The following is a 14863-nucleotide window of genomic DNA, read 5'->3' on the forward strand; positions in this document are numbered from 1 at the left end:
AAAAGTAAAATAATCCACATGAAATTAAATTTGCATGAATTTAACATCTAGCTAAAAGTGGGAAAGAATTCAAAATTCAGCACATTCACTTCAGAGCTGCTGCAAAATGATTTGTAGTCTTTACAAATGTCTGCAAAAGTCACTGTAATTTTAAATACTCAATGTCAAAATGAGTTTAGGAGCAAAAGAGCATTTGGAGCAATTAATAATCAGAGCCAATGAATAGAAATGTTGGATAAGTAACATTTGATTCAAACTAAAGGCAGCACTAGGTAAAAGTCAGAGTTTATTTATACATGAGCGAACAATACCAGGTTGCAAAATGAAACTGAAACACTGGTGAAAAATTCAAGTAAATTGCAAACTAGCATTTCAGGGTAAAATTAAGTTCTATATGCTTTCACACAGAACTGTGTATCTGCAGAAAACAAGCCACTACTGAACCTGGAAATATAAAAAAAGGCTGACAAAAACATGCTTTACCCAGTGGTTCATCTCTTCTGGAGTAGAATTCTTAAGCAGCAGACTATATAAAACATGTTACTCTGGTAAAGCAAGCTCTCCCCCTTTCAACTAGTCAGAGTTTAGATCAGAGTTCTGCAGACTGTGGAATGTCATCATATTGACAACATCTGATGTGCAAGGGGTGCAGGAACATGTGAAGAACTTGTTCAAGGAGCCAAGTTTTAAAATGTAATTGATGAGAAGCAAGATTTTAATTTCAAAGCTGATATGAGTCTTTTTTTAAAGCTAGCTACCTATTAAAAGACTGCCACCAGTATATCTGCAGATTTTTTTGATCTGATATTTTGAAATTTTCACCTTTAAGAATTACTTTTCAAAGCAGAATGACAGCCTGTATTTTCAAACAGGAGCTGTTTTATCCATGTAGGCAATACTGTTTACCTTCATAAATGTTCACACTGTAAAATGGAGCAGAACAGTAAAAATTCATATCATCCAATTTAAATCAGTCACTAAGGTTCTCTTCCTGCATTACTAAGTAAGCAGTTTGGATTTATTATATTGTTATCATAACACAAACAATAGTATGAAAGAATAGTTGCTATCCACACTGAACTCCAAGGGAATAATTTGAGTCTGATTCCTCTGCCTCACCCTGCCCTAATAAATGCTCAAATACTTGATTTCAAGATGTTTCCTTAGAAAATGTGCAAATACAGTACTGCATGTACATTAACCCTTCTAGAGAATCTTTGAAACATGTTTAAAACATAGGATGGAAATGCTACAGATAAATAACAGATGCACCTAAGCAAATTATCTACAAGAAAATGTTAAGAGCAGAAAGCACTTCGCATTCCACCAAAATTTATCCTGAAATCTGTGAATGAAAGTATTCATTGTTAATGGCTATCCTTGAGAAATTAAAATTCTGCTTTTAGTTATAAGGCTGTGTTTCATTTCCAAATTTTTTAACTCTACCTGAGCTAAGCTTTTTACTTGGCTGGCTCTGATGACAGGATGAGAAGAGCTATGGAAGCAGAGAACTGAGTTTGGTCTACCTTGGCAAAATTATTCTCTGCTTTCGTAGTAGTTATCTTTCATTGAACTATTCACTGGTTTGTTAACATGTGCCTCTGAGCAGTTCACAGTCCAAAAGTCTTCAGCTTGGCTACACTTAACCTTCCTCCTACAGCCACACAATTTGTATTTGAAAAGAATCACTCTTGCTAAATCACTCTTGTCTGGGAATGGCCAGTCTTTACCTGAGAGAGGTTCCATTGAGCTTGTTGGTTTTGTTGCAATCCATACTTATTTTGTGGTGGTGTGACCATCTGTCCTACCATTCCACCTTGAGGTCCAACGACAGTTTGAGGAAGTCCCATCACACCAGTTGGTGCAGTACCAGTAAATCCATTGGGCACTCCCACTCCTACCATCACGCCTGTGTTTTGTCCCATGACTGGCACTGATTGTCCCATCATGTTTCCCATCATCCCAGTTGCTGCTGGCACAGGAACTCCCATGGCTGGAAAGCCTTGAAAGTGAGTTGATGGTTGTGTGGTAAATGGCATAGAAGACGAGCCCATGAACATACCTGTACCAGAGAAGGGAAGATTTCAGCAGAAGTGTCTCGTGATTTTCCACCCCCATCCCATAAGTCAGAAGTGCACCAAAATAATTGTAAGGATAACTCTGTACATCTGTATGTCAGTGTTGCCAATTTAGCTTCTGGTAAAAGCAAAAAAATTACTTTGAAACTCTCAAAGGAAAGGGACTCACCACAAGCTAAATTGATAAGAAAGTCTGGCATCCCTGCGGTGAACCAGAATCTTTCAGTTGTTGTATTGGAGGTCTTTGTGTTCACACAAACACAGCTAAACCAAAGCTCTGACAGTTCTGCAGAGATCCTGACAGACTGCTGCCTGCACACTGGAGACTCACACCCTCACTGATTAATTGCATGGCAGAATCCAACTTCACAAATCTTTCAGTAAATTGTACACTTGATAACTTGAACAGCTATAAATAAATTAAAATCACATATATGTTTTTCTTTAGCATCCATATTACATTTCAGTAATTTTTCTCAGTTTTGTAAAAGCTGAAAATAAAAACCTTCATTTGAATATATTTAGCAGGTCCCCAAACTTAGCTTTATACTTGTAGGAGGTAACTTTTATAGATAAAGATTAAAATAGGACTGCACAGAAACCTTCACAACATTATTTACCAGGAGCGTTTTGCTGCTGCATTGTTCCTGTGCCATACAGTGATAAAATGGAGTCTTTGGAGAGTTGTTTCTTTGCTGACTCTTCGGATTTTGTTGTTTGCTCAGTAAATAGATCAAGATCCCCGGCTGCTCCAGACAAGGTGGCAGCTGCTGGTTTAGTGGAAGTGCTCTGGGAAATAAAAGACAAGACAGACTACTGAAAGAAACTAGCAAAAGATGATGTTAAATATTTGCTGTACAGGCTTGCCCCTCAACTTAATAAAACCTCATTAATTTACGAAAACTAAATGTAAGTGAATGGGAATTTAAAAATATGTTGTATGACTAAAGACAGAAAAAAGCAGTACAGGCAATATGGAAAGACCTTCAGACCAGATGGAGGTTACAAAACAAAGAAAAATAAATCTGCAGCCAGCTTCAGGGCGTACACATACAGATTATTCATTCCTGTTGCTTCTACATTTTTCATCAGTGAGAAGCATAAATCAAGAGCTGGAGTTAGATTATGAAAAATAATTAGGAAATCAATAAGGAGATTAAAATTCACATCTCATTAATCCTCTTATAGGCAGAATAGATTAGAGAAGAGCTAAAACAAAAGATTAAGTGCTTTGAAATGTATCTTTGGAGAAAAGGCAAAATTTTTGTTATCTGCTTCAAGTAATAAAATTTCTAAAATACATTGTTCACAATTGGCTTCGAGTTCTGTAAGCACGTTTCACTTATTGAGAATGCATAATTATCTAAAACTTACTGCAATCTACAAATGAAAAACTAAAATACAGGCAGGCTGTCAGGCTTTGTACTGCTCTTGCAATAGAATGTTTTGTAAGCAAATTACATCCAGACTCTCAGTGCTGTTATGCTGCTGTTCATACTCATACAGTTCCATATGGGGGCTTTCTAAGGGAACCAGGCAATACATAGGTTCTTGTTATATTCCTTAAAATACACAGCTCATCCTGATACCAGTGGGAACTTCTAATGCAAATCAACTGCATGCACAATGAGAAAGAGCCAGGACTGCAAATCATACTTAAACCATGGCCCTATTTAGTCCAGCTAAGTGATCCCCATACACCTACTGCACCCACAGCTTGCATGAGTTTCAACTCTTCTCCATACTAAAGGGAAATCTTCCTTGGAATACCACTGTCAATGTATTCAACATGTAACCAGGTCTGTTTATTGAGATCCCATACCCAAGTTTAGCAGACAGACAAAGGGCATCACAAAATACACAGATATGGAACACCCTTATAATCTTCCTTAAAGCAACTATCTTGGATGTGCTGCTTTTGCTGGTATGCTGCTGACTAAGCCCTGAAAAGTCCACTATGGTCACACTGGATTTGTTACAAACACAATACAAATATTCAATATGCAGCTTCAAAAAACACATTAAGTATATGACTTCTGAATGCTAAAACCTCTGGCATAAGGCAGTGCCATAGATTAGGGAAAAAAACCCAAAACAACACAGAACAATTCTGTTACCAGCTAAATTTGCAAGAAACCAGAAGAGAAAGGACTGCAGATTCACACAGTTGATGGTGAAATATTTCCAAAACTGCTGTAGAAAGGGAAGAGGAGAAAAAAGAAAAAAAAAAGGGGGAACTTTCTGGAAAGTGAAAAACCTCCTTATTTACATTACAGTCAATTTGGGCCAAAGTCAATAGGACTAAGTGGGCAACCCAGAGTGGGCTGACAGTACTACAGAGGGAAAGCAAACAAAAAAACCCCAAAACCTGTGAAACCTTGGAAAGTGAAAAACCTGCTTATTTATCTTACAGTCAATTTGGGCCAAAGTCAATAGGACTAAGTGGGCAACCCAGAGTGGGCTGACAGTACTACAGAGGGAAAGCAAACAAAAAAACCCCAAAACCTGTGAAACCTCTCTGGCCAGTGTACAATTAAATTATCCATTTTTTTTCTGTATATACTAAAAAAGCTTCTTCCTTCTCACAATAATGTCTGGTTGCAAAGCAAATCAATTTTTATTTACGTGGGTAGTAGGAAACCCTATTTGAGACAATTCTTTATCAGTGTGACATAACCAGTCTTTAAAAATACCAGAATCAGATTTAACAACACATCCTGAAGAGCAGTACTTGTTTTCCTGTGCATATATCCAGGAAGGCCCATTACTGAACTGTTCCCTGCTGACATGGATCCCCTGTGGTGCCTGCCTGGGACAGCCCCTGTGCCACAGCTGTGCCCAGCAGGCTGCAGGGAGGACGACACAGGAGCACTGCAAGTGGTGAGCAGAGGGAGCTTCCCTTCTGCTGCCTGCAGGCAGCAAGGAAGGGATTTGCTTTTCTCTAGAAGGCAGAGCTGGAAGCCTGGAGGTCTGATCATGTTATGTTTACAACCTAAGATTAAATGTTCATTTAATGTCTCTTCATTCGGTTTGGTTTTGGAAGATCCTCATAGGAGCCAAAGCACCGGACAAGTACTCCCTGAAGTGTTCATCAGCTGAATAAATGGAAGGGAATGCAAAATACATGGCAAGAAAACAGCAGGTGGCATCCAAGGTAAAAAACAACCAACACTGACATGATTTTTGTATCTCTAACATTGTCATGCTACCCAAGACCTCTATAAAAACACACCTGGCATTCATATAATCATTTTCCTACACACAGTGCTCTTAGAGAGTCATTATGCTAAACCTAAATGCTCATCAGGTGCTTAAGGATCATACTGATAAGCAGTTTCATGATATCAGTGCAACAGAATTTTTCCTACAAACTGAAAGAGAGGTGGCAACAGAGGAAATGAAAGAGGGAAGTGGGACAGTGTGACACATGGAGTTGAGAGAAAGATTGCAGGACAGAAAAAAACACATGTGCACTTTCCTGCTACTGGCATGTCTCTGGTTCTGGCTGATATCTAGGAAAGCAGGGATGGCCTGTAGAAAAGCCAGGCCTCTACTGTTTTCCATTTGTATGGTGATAAATAATAGCCCCACACAATATTTTCAATTTCTCCCTGCTGACTGGAAGAACTATTTGCATAGGGAAAACACAGCCTAGCACACAATTATTCTCATGTAAGCAATGTACTAAATACATTATTAAGGTCTTAAATTCTATATACAATTCTTACCCTTTTTATCTTTGCACTGTAAATGGACTTGATGTTTATTTCAACTCTTCCTGTTCTGATTTTGCATATTTTGTTTTTAGACATCTACCCAGTTCCATTAAAAATAATCAACTGTTATTTCCTGTTAATAACTAATGAGGAAATGAGCACTCAACTATATTCAGTTCACAAAGAAACACACTAAGAAATCTCATCTGTTCTCTTGCTTTTAGGAATTATCAGCAATATCTGAAAAAGATTAAGATTTCTATCACTTTCTCAGATCATATCCAAGAATATAATTAACCTCACAACAGGATTAAAAATTCAACTTTATTTTTTGCTGCATGTCCAGTACTCACAAGAAGCAATACATTTCCTTTGCAATCATCTTGTCTAGGCTTGAAAACATTTATCTTCCCTGCAGTCCCATTTCCAACTCCTTCTTCAGATTTCCCTTCTCTATAATTCAAAATAAATTTTTGTTCCTCTAGCCTCTGTTCAGCTGACTCCTTCTGGTTCTGGAGTATGATTCTGCTCTTTCAATGTGCTCCACCTAAGGCATTTAAAGAGAGTATAATCATGGATTCATAAATGGTTTGGGTTGGAAGGGATCTTAAAAATCATCAAGTTCCAACCCCTTGACATGGCCAGGTCAACTTTCACCAGATCAAGTTACTCAGAGTTCTGTCCAATCTGGCCTTGAACACTGCCAAGGATGGGGGCACCCACAACTTCTCTGGGCAACCTGTTTCAGAGCCTCACCACTCTAACAGTAAAGAACTTCTTCCTAATATTTAATCTAAACCTGAGCTTTTTCAGTCGGAAGCCATTTTCCCTTGTCCTGTCACTGGACTTCCCATCTTTCCTGTAGTCCACCTTCAAATACTGAAAGCTCACTGTAAGGTGTCTCCAGAGCCTCCTCTTCTCCAGGCTGAACAACCCCAAGTGTCTCAGCCTCACTTCACAGGACCAGTGCTCTATCCCTCTGAGCACCTTTGTGGGCCCCTCTGCTCCATCAGGTCCATGTTCTTCCTCTGTTGGAGCCCCAGACTGCAGGCAGGGCTCTCATGAGAGTGTAGCAGAGCTGGGGAATCACCTCCCTTGACCTGCTGTCACACTTCTCCTGATGGAGCCCAGGATACTGTTGGGTTTCCAAGCTGAAAGTGCACACTGCCAGCTCATCCTGAGATCTGCACCCACCAGCTCCCCCAAGTCCCTCTGTGCAGGCCTGTAGTTATGTTTGGAATAGCTCTAACTCCATTTGAAGGAATAAAACTTTTGCTTTCAGATACCTGAAAATATAGACATGGGTAAAGCAAACGTAAGCACAAACTACAAGCATTTCAACTGATTGTACTGGAATAGGACTACATAGCTCTCCAATCTTGCCTTGTTTAAATAACACCAAGCAAATTTCTGAAATAACACATTTTTTATATAAAATCTGAGGACTTTGACACAATAACATCACCACAATTCATTAATAATTTGAAACTTGTCTGCCAATCTATGGCAACTATGCTAGATACACACACTGGACCTCAGGGAAAAATTAGTATTTATGAACATCTCTTTATCTAAAACATGCCACCAAAGTTTTTCAGATATGAATCATGAAAAACTTACACCATCTCTATGAAATGTACACTTTTGTAGCCACTGAACTGATTCTCAGCTCCCAATACTGTACAATTCAAATCAGCCTGACACACACACACACACACACGCAAAATCCAAGTTTAAGCTGACTAGATTAGAGTATCCTGCTTGGAAAAAGACATATATTAAATATTTCACTGAATTAATACTTCCAAACTTAATACCTCACAGTTCTCCCCTTTTCTTCCTCCCTACAAATTTCACTGAAGAATGAAGATCACACTTTTGCTAGAAGACATACCATACAAAATTTGAAATTAACATCTGGCTAAAACAATTTAGGAAATTGCTTTAAGTATAGGTAAAAATGTTAGACCTTTGCTCAGTTCCTATACAATATTTGGCAACAAACCCTATTCTAATACTTATAATTTAGCTATGCCCATTTCACATTAAAAAAACCCCATAATTAAACATATGAAGTGTTCTTCTTTCCTTTCTCTGCCCATGAATAACGCATTATTTACAGCACATGCCTTTTATCTAGTTCTACTGTAGGAGCTGTTTAAGGTAACTCTTCTTAAACACCCCTGAACTTGCTAACAGGCAAAATTCTATAAAAAACAAATTATTCTGTCACATATTGTTCTTTACCAGTCCTTTACAAATTCAACTGTTTGCATAATTGCACAGAGCTATACAGAATGGTGGGAAGAAACATTTTAAATATTTTTGAAGACTGTGATAAAGACACATCTGAAAGCAGAGTCAAAGTACTCATGATCATCAATGTTCAAGTCACATTGAAAAAGGAGAAACAAATGCTTTTGTTTTCACTTGAAAAACATGTCTTGGCTATGACAGTGGACATAAATCCTAAGTTTTGCAGACATCATGATGTTTCAGTCTCATAATAAAGCATTCAAACAGACATTTCTGTGCTCCACAGTGCCATAAAGAGAGTGCATTTAGCATTAAATGCTGGCTTTCAGGTTAAAATAGAGAAGAAACGCAATCTTGTGAAAACTCAAGGGTCATACAGATCAGTTTGAGGAGCACCAATAAATTCTCTTCTTTTTCAAAAGAAAAGCTCTCAAATCCAAATGTGGCACCTCAGACACACCTACAATGCAGAACATAATGGTAAATATCTCAGCGAGAAAGCAAGCCATGCTATTCCACATTTGATCCTCTTCTTCTATTTAATTTTTAAAAATTTCAATATATTATGTTAATAGATATTAAAACAAGTCCAAGCTAGGGTTTGGCCATGGATTTCCACTTTAATTTTTCCAATTTCAAACACAGGAACTGAATGTTAGGGTTACTCAACTGCTGATCTGAGTTCATGCCCACTTCACCAATAACAGCCTCACACAAAATAATTTCACGTTATAATCACACCTCTTATTTACTTAAAGAAATTTAAATAGACCAAGTCCTTAAACCCTCCCATAATAAGGCACCCTGCATTCACCTAACTCTTCTCTGAATCCCATACAACTTTTTTCCATGTTGCAAGGTGAAAGATCTTACAAGATACTTATAGCACTGCCAAATGAGAGGCAACTTCTCCCTAGTCTCAGTTCCCAGACTAGACACCACCATCCTGGTCTTGACAATCCTGAAGAAAAACAGGATAATAATAATAATATTCAGGATAATAAAAACCCAGGTTAATAACAATATTCTCTTTGCCCCACTTTAGCAAGCAACCCAAGTAATAACCATCAGAAACCTGTCTTCTGCTACCGTGTTCCTGTCCCTTCTCTGTAGATTATCTGATTACACTACATTTTCTTTGAGATACTGATTAAAAATGGAAGACAACCAAGAATTAAATCTTGCAACACACCATAAGGATCATGTGCTTGATAAAAAAATGCTTGTTGAAAGTTCTGTTTGTTCCTCCTGATTACAGCACTCAGAGGAAATAAAAATGTCACTACAAATCTGGACAGGTTTGTTTACAGCAAGTGAATATATTAATGCTTTCTAGTATATAAACAAGGTGATACTCACCAGATATTGAGAATAGTATTGTCCTTTCTACCACTTTTTAATCAATTTAGTAAGTACCATACTTAGTCTAGAAATTAGCACAAAGATGAACACCATGCCAAAATATTCCTCTCACAAAAGGTCCAGTGACCAAATCTTTATCACAGAAATGCCTTTAAAACGTTATATATACATACAATTCAGCATGCTTTAGTAGCTACTCCATTATTTAACCCATCACTAGTCATCATCACCCTTCACTTTGCTTTTTTCACTCTTAAATATTTAGCCTTCTTTTGGATTTCCTGCATTCTTCAGCTACACAGTTCTTTAACCAGCAGGTCACATCACATGTCCAAGGAACAGAAACAAAAGAAGGCTTTTCTCTTCTTTCTTAGGTTGCTCTTTTCTCCTGGGCACACAGTAACCACATACAGCAGTCATCATTTCTAGCTTCAGAATGGCTGGAAAGGGGGAAAACCAGAATTCAGTGCTACCCATTATGTACAATACTACCATTGGCTTGTTTTTTGAGGCCTAGTGAAAACTTCACGATTCTAGATTTGAATTTACTCAATCTACACACAAATGTAATAAATTAAAAACTAAGGGAAGCTAGAAAGGGGTTACTGCTTTGCACATCTAGCTCTACAGGGATCAATTTTGACATAAAGCATTAGAATAGCAGACAAGAAGCACTCAAATATTGCTGTTCCTGGTACTTTGACCAGAGACTTCCACAAGAGATAAGAAAATCTACACCAACAATTTCCTTTGCAATTTTAGCAAACACATCCAAATCTAAAGGCAAATATACATGCTACTTCCTCACTATTTATGGGTAGCTTAACACATGGTGGGAAGTTTGCTCTATCTGTAGCATTATGTTTAAAAAGAAACATGGTTTCAGTCTCTGAAACCTTCACTAGCATGTTGCACAAAGTCAGCCCCCAGCAGCAAGCAGGGAAAGGGAGAGTAAAGGATAACAAAATCTGTTGAATAACGTCTGCTTTAAGGCACACAGAACTCCTTTTCATCATTATGTCTTCCACTGTACATACTATGAAAACTAAAGGATGAAGAGAGTACAGATCACATAATCAGATCCCAGAATCATAAATTCAAGAATACACACAATTCTTTCTGGTTCAGCAGTGTGAGACAGAAAGCCCTACACAAAAATAAGCTTCTAAATGACCTTAACAAAATACCCCAGATGGAGAAGCTACCCCAGCACTACTCCAAAACCTCCCTCTCAGAACCAGTCTGGAATACATATGCATCACCAACACCCTGAGTCATATGGATACTTTAGGAGAGCTGCAGCTTCAAGTAGTTTCTCTGTGTGTCCCAAAGCTGCCTTTCCAGGCTACAGCAGGCATGGTGATGGTTTGCTTCTAAATCATCACATCTACAAGAAGAAGCAGACCAGGTGCAGGAGTTATGCTACTCTCAAGTACAAGTTCCAAGATGATACAAAAGACAGATCAGCCCGGGTAGCAATATAAATTTTTCTTGACATCTGTCCTTGATTTTGAGTATGAAACCTCAGACCCCAAAATTGTAGCAGGTCTAAGAGAGAAGCATCTGCTACAGCCTTTCCTAAATATCAGCATTGCAAAGCAATAAGAGGTCTTAAAAAGGATGACTTGATGCCAAATAACCTGAGAATATAAAGTTATATTCAGCAATACCTATTAAAAAAAGAAGACCAAAGAATATAAATGAAAAGAAAACATGACTACCATCACCAGGGTAAGACAGAATCCAATTTAGATGGATAACCAGAAGGAAAGACCACACCATCTACTTCTATATCCAAGCAGTCTAGAAGCTTGAAGAGGTGAGAAAAATATCAGTGTTACAGTTTAAGCATCTCTAGTCATGAGGTGCTTAAGATGTGTTGAGAAGTGTGTACTCCTTCTGCGAGAATGAACAATTTCCTGAAGGAAAATAAACATGTGCAGGTAAATATTTACACATACATATAACTAAATACGCTTAATAAATTTTACCTGAGCAGGAGGTACTGCAGCTGCTGGTAAAGGATTAGAGATCATTGGGCCAAAGATATCCAGGTCATCATTCAGTGCTGTGACAGCAGCAGTGCCTCCATTTGTAACAGATGCTTCAGCTGGACCATCTGAAAAAAAGCAACAGAATCACTTTTAAAGTGAAAATTATGAATATCTTAACACCATGAGAATAATTAAAGCTGTTTATTCCCTCCTACCCTGCCTCCATCAAAGATGTGCTCAATTTCTGAGATATTTTTTCAGACTGTGATATTGTTCAGATTTTGTAAAGACCTCTTTCCCAAAGAAGATGGCACATTACTGTCCTTCAGAAAAACACCAAAAAAAACCCCAACCAATGACAAAAAACCCACTTAAAACTTCCCTAAGGACAACCACACCAACTTAGCAGTACACACCACTTATTTTTCAGGAGTCTCTGCACACCAACATTTGTAGTAAGAATTTAAATGGATGTCTTACTGAGAAGGTCCAGATTTGGTAGCCATGTATCAGACAAAATACACTCATCTGTGCCCCAGAATTAAAATTTGCATTTTAGAATCCATGAAGTTATTCTTGATATGATAATTTACTCAAGGGTACACAAATAAACTTTGCACTAGGGAAAAGGTCCACTCTTCCCCTTCTTCAAAAGTACTTTGCACACCCTTTTTTTATAGGTCCATATGGGCACACCTGCCAGGCACACTGAGCTAATGATCCGTAAGAACCTATGGTTCTCACTCCGAGCCTTGGTGTCTGTAAGCCACTTCAACACATGAACACATTTACTGATCTAGGTGAAAGGGGATGCATGCATGACAAAAAAAGAATTATGCCTTAAAGAGAATTTGCAATAAAGTACTTTAAAAGATACAGGGACAAAAATATCACAAAAGTGTTTTTAAGGAACAGAGTAACCATCTTTTGATTTCAAGCTGCTCAAGAAAAAGACGTAAGAACTGGCTAATAAATTTATACCGAAACATATAACAAGTGGGTTGCCATTACATAGAGCTTGACAAATACAATGTGACTCTAGATTCTGCTGATCTTTATAATGACTGAATAGTCCTAACTGCAAGTTTAAGAAAGCTTATATAGGCAATAGAAGAAGTTAAGTCTAAAATTAATCAATCTCAGTGCAGAAGTGAGACTTCTCTGGTAGAACAAACTAGCTGAATTAAGTCAAAACTTTCTCTGCAGAAGAAACACTGCCATGACTGGCACAGCTGTTTATACATGGAGGGTCAGTATTCCAAAAACACTAAAGTACAGTATGCTGAAAACAGTACACTGTCACTAACATCATAAGACTGCATTCTGAAACAATCCACTCAGAAGATCATTACCCATGGATGCTGTGCTGGTTTTGGCTGGGATAGAGTTAATGTTTCTCTCAGTAGCCAGTATGGGGCTCTGATTTGGATTGGTGCTGGACACAGTTGATAGATAACATAGGGATGTTTTCATTAGTGACAAGGAGTGCTTTCACAGTGTCAAAGACTCTCCCACTCCCCACCCCACCAGTGAGGAGGCTGGGGGAGCACAAGGAGTTGTGAGGGGACACAGCCAGGACAGTGGCACCAATTACCAAAGGGATATTCCATACCCAACACATGCCAACACACGCTCAGTAAATAAAGCAGTGGGAAGAAGGAGGAGGAGGAAGAGGAGGAGGAAAACCTTTGGAGTTGGAGCATATGTCTTCCCAAGTCACTGTTACACATGATGGAGCCCAAATTCCCTGGAGATGTCTGAACAACTGCCTGCCCATGGAAAGCGGTGGATGAATTCCTAGTTTTGCTTTGCTTACAAGCGTAGCTTTTACTTTATCTGTTAAATTATTTTTATGTCAACCAGCAAATTTTCTTACTTTTACCCTCCTGATTCTCTTCCCTATACCATGCGGGCAGTGAGCAAGTGGCTGCGTGGAGCTTAGTTGCCAACTGGGGTCAAACCATGACAGATGCCTTCTCATTTCTTCTGCCTTTGTGAAGGCGAAGTGGCCATGGGAATGAAATGACACTACTGCATCTTCTATGCTGGGTAAAAAGTGAGTGGCTTGAGGAATGTGAAGTAGCCACCTCAGTCAGTTTTATTACTCTTCTGTGATTTGACTTTGCTGGGGAATGCTGTTGCACTGATATTGAAAAGCAGTTACAAACTCAACGATGATTATGACAGAGCTATTTACACCTTAATGCAAAGGTCTCTTCTTTCCCTTATTTCTCATGAATGGAAGCCAGTGGACAGCAAAATGACCATACAGAATCCGCTGCACCATTTGATGCATATTAGTGCTGTGAGATGTGTGTAGATAAAAGTACTGGTCATTTAAGCATAAGCTTATTTTGAGGTCATTCTGCAGACTGGCAGTGCCAGAAACATCTCCCCAAAGGTTCACTGTTTCAGATAAATTTAGGAATGCACTGTGCATAATTTTCAAGCAAAAGGACTGGCAGAAATTAATAATTTATTGTTCTAATTTTCTCAGTCAGGCACATTTATTAAAAAAAAAAAAAAAGCTTTCTTGTCATATTCCAAAGTAGTTTAGACTTCCTGAATGTAAAGACGTCTAACATAGAAGACTGAAAATTTAAATGCAATCATTTACTGAAACAAGCGCTTCACATATTTAGAACAGTCATGACAGAACTCATTTGCAAAAATATTGTATTTTTCAAGTGTTTAACATGCTGCTCATAAACTAATATTATGAAAACTCAGATTTTCGCTAGATTTGTCTGTAAGGATGTTATTTGGTTCATCTCTTACTCAATAAATACCTCTTTGTCTCCATTGGTGCAGAAATCAGGTATTTTGAATTACTGTTCACAACACTGATTTAAGCCTGTATGAATAGTATTAATAGATGATACTGTTTTACAGATTTCTCAAAAGGTAATAGTTGGAGTATTTATATCTATTAAAAAGAGACTCCAAAAACCTTCCCCCTTCCCTACTGAAAGAACTAAGTTTCAGAATACAGAAGAAAACCTAACAGTGTTTTCACTCCGGTTTATTACTTGTAGCAATATTAGTGTTTCCATTTAAACATATTTGCATGCAGGCACATACAGTCTTGTTTTTTAACACAGTAATTCACAGTTCTTATACAGAGATTATAGATAGTGTCAACTTCAACACACTAGGTCATGGATTAGGATGTATTTCCTCTTTTCCTTCTCATTTTAAAATATTTCTGTAATATAAGAAAGATACTTCAGCAGAGTTCTCAGTTTTAATTTATTCCAAGTATATCACTACTCATTCAACATGTGCCACCTACCATTAAAACCGGATCAGAAGAGGTGGTGGGTATATGACAGAAGGAAACACAGCTGTAGCCTTTCCAGGGAACAGGTAAACAATCAGACTAAGTTACATGGGCCTGTCTGAGTATTTTGAGAAATTTATAGCTTCAGCCATCACAGGATTACTTTGAAGAAATTAG

The 14863-nt window shown here is 38.0% G+C and overlaps 1 protein-coding gene across 2 annotated transcripts in view; it reads right to left on the minus strand.

Moving 5' to 3' along the window:
- The window catches only part of SMAP1 (small ArfGAP 1), a 92636-nt gene that overhangs the window by 1569 nt on the left and 76204 nt on the right, over window positions 1-14863 (minus strand). For both annotated transcript variants that reach the window (XM_039730745.1, XM_039730755.1), the window contains 3 exons: window positions 11404-11531; window positions 2699-2867; window positions 1731-2062 (listed from right to left, as the gene is read on the minus strand). In XM_039730745.1, the coding sequence (XP_039586679.1) occupies window positions 1731-2062; window positions 2699-2867; window positions 11404-11531 (629 nt within the window). The remainder of the gene's footprint in view (window positions 1-1730; window positions 2063-2698; window positions 2868-11403; window positions 11532-14863) is intronic.

Source organism: Passer montanus, unplaced genomic scaffold (genome assembly GCF_014805655.1).
Source record: "Passer montanus isolate IOZ18808 unplaced genomic scaffold, ASM1480565v1 scaffold11, whole genome shotgun sequence".
Lineage (NCBI taxonomy): Eukaryota > Metazoa > Chordata > Aves > Passeriformes > Passeridae > Passer > Passer montanus.